This window comes from Cicer arietinum, chromosome 6 (assembly GCF_000331145.2).
Source record: "Cicer arietinum cultivar CDC Frontier isolate Library 1 chromosome 6, Cicar.CDCFrontier_v2.0, whole genome shotgun sequence".
NCBI lineage: Eukaryota > Viridiplantae > Streptophyta > Magnoliopsida > Fabales > Fabaceae > Cicer > Cicer arietinum.
The window spans coordinates 25,450,204-25,457,173 of record NC_021165.2 but is presented as its reverse complement, the minus strand read 5'-3'; the positions used below and the strand labels follow the sequence as shown (position 1 = coordinate 25,457,173).

Here is a 6,970-nt window from a genome sequence, read left to right as displayed (position 1 = left end):
TAATTTTTTTTTTTTATCAATTTTTTAATTATCAAAATTACACTTTTTTTAAAGGACCCAATTTTTAAGATTAGAATAAAGTCTCTAAAATCTTTAAGACGACTTTGACCCTTGGTATAGTTGTTAATGCTTTTTTCTACTGAAATTGTCATGTTCTAATAATTTTGTGATTGAATTTTCAAATATAAAATTAGTGGAGAATAACAGAGATCCATTCAAGAATTTCGTGATTGAATTTTCATTGTTACAGTTTATGGTTTGTCTATTTGGAAATTGATTTATGTGAATTGTTCAACAACTCAATAGATTTTAGTTAATTTTGAGTGAGACCAGTAACATATTTTGCTTTCCCTAAAATCATGGTGGTGTTGTTTGCATCTTTCTAAATAATGAATTATTTAAATTAACATTTGAAATGCTTAACGGTTAGCATCATATCTATGTTAGTGGTATGAAGAAGCAAGCCAATTTTGTCCACAAAGAACCTAAGAAAAATGATGAATCTAAATGCATCATGCTAATTCTCATTCTATATGAACTACCTTAGTTTTGAATTTTTTTCAAGCATCAAGTTGTTATGATCTATGAGATTTAGTTTGTTGTTACAAAACAAATATAATACCTCTATAGGAAATACATGTAACGACTTAAAATTTATAAAAGCACAAAATGATAATGGTAATACTGTAAGGAAGAGTTGTATTACGTTTGTAGAATGAAATGCATAAGTTCATTACAATATGATAGTAGCTTAGAAAAGAAGAAGGTGTGTAGAGAACGAAGAAGGAGAAGGCAGAAGGAATGGATCAGGGAGAAGTAGAGAGAATATGCAGAGGGGAATCATTCCACATCATTTCACACCCCACTCATTACATAATCATGCCATTTAACATTCTCCCTTCTGTTGCGTCTGCTCCTACGCAATTCCTCAACCTTAGGATCACCAGCCACATGTCCAGTGGGCATAACTAATTCCTCCACTCTTTCTTTGTCCATAACAGAATTTCCATTATTCTCCTTTATCACCCTTTCACGTGTTACATTTCTCCCTCCTTCGAAAACAACCTTGTCCTCAAGGTTGAATTGAGGGTAAGCGGTTTGAAACGCATCCAAATCTTCCCAAGAAGATTCCTTTTCCTCTGCTGCATCCCACTTAACAAGAACCTGTGGAATTTCTTTAGAGTTTTTAACAATTGTACGAGTATTCAAAATCTGAATTGGTTGCAAAATTGGACCTTCTTCAATAGTAGATAAAGGCAATGGGAAGTATGCTTGAGGTGAACTACCCTTAAATTTCTTCAATGCATAAATGTGGTAAACAGGATGGATTTTAGCTGATGTAGGCAATTGTAGTTGATAAGCAACTTCTCCAATCATTTTAATAACTTCGAATGGACCAAAGTATCTCAAGCTGAGCTTGTGATTCTTTCTGAGAGCTAAGGAATGCTGTCTATATGGTTGTAATTTAACCAAAGCCAAGTCGCCCATCTCTAATTTGAAATCCCTTCTTTTCTTATCTGCTTGCCTTTTCATATAATTCTGAGACTTCATCAAATTATCTTTAAGTTGCCACAATACTTGATCCCTTTCCTGCAATGCTTCTTGAATGCTTGGGGGATCCTTAGGATTGAATTCATACTTGACTACTGTTGGTGGAGGTATTCCAAAAACAGCTTGAAATGGAGACATTTTAATGATGTGATGATAAGAACTGTTATACCAAAATTGAGCCCAGGGAAGCATTTTGACCCATGATTTTGGATTGTCAAAGACAAAGCACCTTAAGTACATTTCTAGAGTTTTGTTCAGGTTTTCAGTTTGCCCATCAGATTGTGGGTGATAAGAGCAACTCATAGCTAGAGTTGTACCCTGGGATTGGAAAAGGTCTTGCCAAAAAGAGCTAACAAATACTTTATCCCTATTTGAAACAACGGATTTTGGAATTCCATATAACTTTACAATGTTGTGGATGAAAGCTTCTGCTACTGACTTGCTAGTAAAATCAGTTTTCAATGGAATGAAATGGCCAAACTTAGACAATCTGTCAATGAAAACTAAAATAGTAGTTAGACCATTGTAGCTGGGCAATTTGGTTATAAAATCCATAGCAAGATCTTCCTAAATCTGATGTGGAATGGGCAATGGTTTAAGTAACCCAGCAGGCATCACATTATCGACTTTAGCTTGTTGACAAATGGAACATTCTCTCACAAATGTTCTGATTTCTTGTTGCATCTTTGGCCAGAAAAACTGAGAAGTTATTTTAGCTAAAGTTTTTGTCATTCCTGCATGTCCACCAGTTTTAGAACTGTGGAATTCTTCCATTATTTTGAGCTTGAACTGCTGCTCATTTGGGATCATAATTCTTCCTTTGAATAGCAGAACCCCTTGCCATATTTTATAATCCTTATTGGCATTAGGATTAGTTAGAGTTTCATCATACACAACCTTCATTTATGGATCTCTTACTTGTAATGTCATCAATTCTTCCAACCAAGTATTAAGAGGTTGAGACCAAGCTAACATAAAACTTCTGGACAAGGCATCAACAAGAATGTTTTCCTTTCCAGGTTTATACTGGATTGTAAAATCATAGCCAAGAAACTTTGGTAGCCATTGTTGTTGCTCAGGTGTTTGTAAGGATTGTTCTAGAAAGTCCTTCAAACTCTTCTGGTCAGTTTTGATCACAAATTTCTGACCCAATAAATAATGTCTGAACTTGCTAAGAGCTTCAGTAATAACATAAAATTCCCTTGTATAAGCAGATTGCTTTTGCATTCTGGGTGACAGTTTCTTTGAAAAGAAAGCAATTGGATGCTTATCTTGGCTGAGAACTGCACCAATTCCTGAACCAGATGCATCAGTTTCTATAATGAAAGGAACTTTAAAATTAGGAACATCTAATACAGGAGCTGTAGTCATTGCCTGTTTCAATTGATTGAATGCTGCAAGGGCATATTGAGACCATTTAAAAGAATCTTTCTTTAGTAGATCAGATAATGGAACAGCAATTGTAGCATAATTTTTGACAAATCTCCTATAATAACCAGTCAATCCAAGAAAACCTCTCAATTACTTCAAATTGATTGGCTGAGGCCATTGTAAAATAGCTTCCAATTTTACAGTTTCCATAGCAACACCTTCACCAGAGAGTGTATGGCCCAAGTACTCTATCTTTTGAACACCAAAGGAGCATTTTGATAACTTTGCAAAAAGCTGATGATTCTGTAGGATTTTTAAAACAGATTCCAAGTGCCATAAGTGATCTTTCCAAGATGGACTATAGATCAATATGTCATCAAAGAAAACAAGTACATACTTTCTCAAAAGACCTTTGAAGATATCATTCATAAGGCTTTGAAAAGTGGCTGGAGCATTAGTCAATCCAAATGGCATTACTAACCATTCATAATGACCAAAATGAGTTCTAAAAGCTGTTTTGCATCTGTCAGTAGGGTTCACCAAAATTTGGTGATAACCTGATCTTAAATCAAGTTTGGAGAAGTAACATGCCTCATATAATTCATCAATTAGTTCATCAACAGTAGGAATTGGAAATGAGTCTTTCAATGTGATAGCATTGAGAGCTCTATAATCAATACATACTCTCCATGAACCATCTTTTTTTCTTATTAAGAGAATTGGAGAAGAAAAAGGACTTTTGCTAGGCTGAATTATCCCTTCTTTCAACATATCTTCCACTAATTTTTCAATCTCCTCTTTTTGACTATGAGGATACCTGTAAGGTTTCACTTTGGCAGGATTAGAGCCTTCCAATAAGGGAATGAAATGATCATGCGATCTAGGAGGAGGCAATGAGGTAGGTGTGGCAAACACCTCACTATAAGTGTGCAACAATAAGGCTAGCTCAAGTTCCATATTTTCAGGCAATGCAAGTGGTGGAGTAGGAGAATTATCATTAATCATCTGCATGCTGAAAATTTCTGCAATAGAATCTGTGTGCACCATTCTTTTGATATGATGGAGTTCTGCTTGAGAAGGAATGAGTTCCTTATCACCTTGAAGAGTAGTGAACTTGCCCTGCCACAGAAATTTCAGTTGCAATTCTTCATAATCAGCAATATGAGGTCCAATGGTCTTCAACCAACTAGCTCCTAAGATTAAATCTGCTCCTGATATAGGTAATAGAAATGCAGGCAATTGAAAAGAATTTCCTTGAACTTGCACTGTGAATTGTTGAATGAGTCCTTCAGCAGTCATATAATTCCCATTTCCAACCATCACTTTGAACATGGGAGCAGGTTGTATTGGTAGCTTAAGAAACTTAGCTACTCTAGGCTGAAGGAAATTATCAGAACTCCCACCATCAATCAAAACAGTTATGGGTAATTGGTCAATGTGAGCTAAGAATCTAATCGTGCCTACCCCCATACCACCTTTTAAGGCATTTAGAGATGAATGGTGATCCTTAGCATTGACTTGTTCTTCTAGTTCAGCATTAATTTGTACCTCTGAATCACAAAAAACAGGTTCATCATTACATTCTTCTAATTGCAAGAATAACATTTGTCTATTTGGGCATTTATGGTTAAAGGTAAACTTTTCATCACAAAAATAACATAAGCCCTTTTCTCTCCTTAGCTGCATTTCTGTTGGGCTGATTTTTTTGACATTTGAATTCCTCAAGGGAGGGCCTTCATGAGTTGGCAATAATCCAGATGAAGTGTTTCTAGCAGTAGGTTTATGCACAACAGCAGATGAATTAGATGATATTGGGGAGTATTTGTGAGTGTAGTTTGCATTGACAGTCTTAGTCACAGATGTATATCTTTCCTCATAGAGTCTAGCTAAGGCTATTGCACGCAATAAAGTAGGAGGAGCCATTGCTACCACATCACGTCGAATTTTTTTTTGCAAGCCACCAACAAAGCAATTTAAAAGAGCTTCATCATTTAAGCCTATAGATCTATTAGCTAGGGCCATGAATTTAAGATAATAATCAGAGATGGAACCTGTTTGTGTCAACTTGAATAATTCTGCCATTGGACAATCATATGGGGAAGGTCCAAACTGAGATTCCATTGCTCTAGTGAGATCTAGCCATGAAGTTATTGCAGAAATTCGATTCAACATTTGAAACCAATGCACTACATCTTTATCAAAATGCATGGCAGCAATATCAACTCTCGATAGATCTGGAGTGTTGTGATAGTTAAAGAATTTTTCTGCCTTAAAAATCCATTCCAGCACCGGTGTTGTTCCATCAAAATGGGGAAATCCCAGTGAAATTTCCTTAACAGGAAGAGCAGCATTTCCTGAAGGAACATGGTTAGGTCCTGAGTTCGAATTGCTTCCACCAACGTGAGAAGTGTTCTGCAGAATTTGTTGTAAGGCAAGTTGTATTTGATCCATACGAAGATTATGTTCATTGAATCGATTATCCATCGTTTGGGCTAAACGATGAAGTTCATCTGAATGAGTTGTGACGGTTGCTTGTAAATCCCTCAATCTTGTATTCTCAGTCATGGAAGCTCAATGAAAGCACCAAATGTAACGACTTAAAATTTATAAAAGCACAAAATGATAATGGTAATACTGTAAGGAAGAGTTGTATTACGTTTGTAGAATGAAATGCATAAGTTCATTACAATATGATAGTAGCTTAGAAAAGAAGAAGGTGTGTAGAGAACGAAGAAGGAGAAGGCAGAAGGAATGGATCAGGGAGAAGCAGAGAGAATGTGCAGAGGGGAATCATTCCACATCATTTCACACCCCACTCATTACATAATCATGCCATTTAACATTCTCCCTCCTGTTGCGTCTGCTCCTACGCAATTCCTCAGCCTCAGGATCACCAGCCACGTGTCCAGTGGGCATAACTAATTCCTTCACTCTTTCTCTGTCCATAACAGAATTTCCATTATTCTCTTTTATCACCCTTTCACGTGTTACAATACATAACATAAATGATAAACATAACAGTAAAAAACAGATAAATGATTAACTTATTATAAAAAAAGATAAATGATTAATCTATTATTTTCGCATAATTTAAAGAACCTTACATCAATTTTCCTCTATATCACAATGATAACACTCTTGGAGTTTTTGTGTGGATATTTTTACATCATCTATCTTTGTTTATTTCATTGTTCTTGATTAGAATGTTAAAAGATATTTTGAAAATCTTTTAGATTCTTTTTGTTTAGATTGAAATGGTTATAGTTACAAACAAACACTTGTTATTTGTCTTCTTACCGTTTAGAACACTTGTAAGCCTAGGAATTCTTCAACCCATCAATCTACTCTCAGTGTTTCAATTTCAAACTGGAAACGATAGGTATAGTTCTTTTAATTGGTTGTTTCTTTTGAATTTTTTCATATTAATGCAAGAGATTTTCTATTTCAAATTATGCATGATTAGATAGGTATTATATACGGTCCACATTATAGGTGCAGAGGGTAACAAAACAAGAACACACATTAGGTTCTTGATGATTGTAATGTATTTGAATAATTAATTTGGACAATTGTTGAACATTTTTAGATGGGAAGTTGGAGATGAATAATGATTAAGAATTGAATGATAAATTTTAAATTGGAGAAGAAAAAAAAAATGATTTTTACTTTATATCCTTTACTTTATTTTTGATTTTATTTTGAGTACACTTCACCAACTTTAAATGTCACTAAGTTAAAGTTGATGTATTCTCTCAAAATTAATAAAAATGACTAATATGAATAAGTAAAGTTAAGTGATCAAAATGTCAGGATTAAATATTGAATTTTGCAAATAGTCGAATATTATATTGTTTTTAATTGGTGATGACTTCAAATTTTTATAATATAATAAAGGCTAAATTACATATGTGGTCCATTAACTTAATTTCAGGTAACATTTTAGTCCTTTATCTTTTTTTTCCCGATTTAGTCTTTTATTCCTAACAATATCAAATAAAGTATGAAAATATGAGTTTATTTGAAGATTTGCTTTACGAATTTGATGAAA

At 34.4% G+C, this 6,970-nt stretch overlaps 1 protein-coding gene across 1 annotated transcript; it reads right to left on the bottom strand.

Moving 5' to 3' along the window:
• Positions 1–3,072: 3,072 nt before the first annotated feature.
• Positions 3,073–5,487, bottom strand: LOC140920673 (uncharacterized). Its single transcript, XM_073369474.1, has one exon. It carries the CDS (start codon positions 5,485–5,487, stop codon positions 3,073–3,075), a length of 2,415 nt encoding a protein of 804 aa, XP_073225575.1.
• Between the last annotated feature and the right edge of the window lie 1,483 nt (positions 5,488–6,970).

Bases quoted from the DNA above. Each gene is read 5' to 3' on its own strand.
- LOC140920673 (XM_073369474.1), bottom strand. From the start codon at position 5,487: ATGACTGAGAATACAAGATTGAGGGATTTACAAGCAACCGTCACAACT.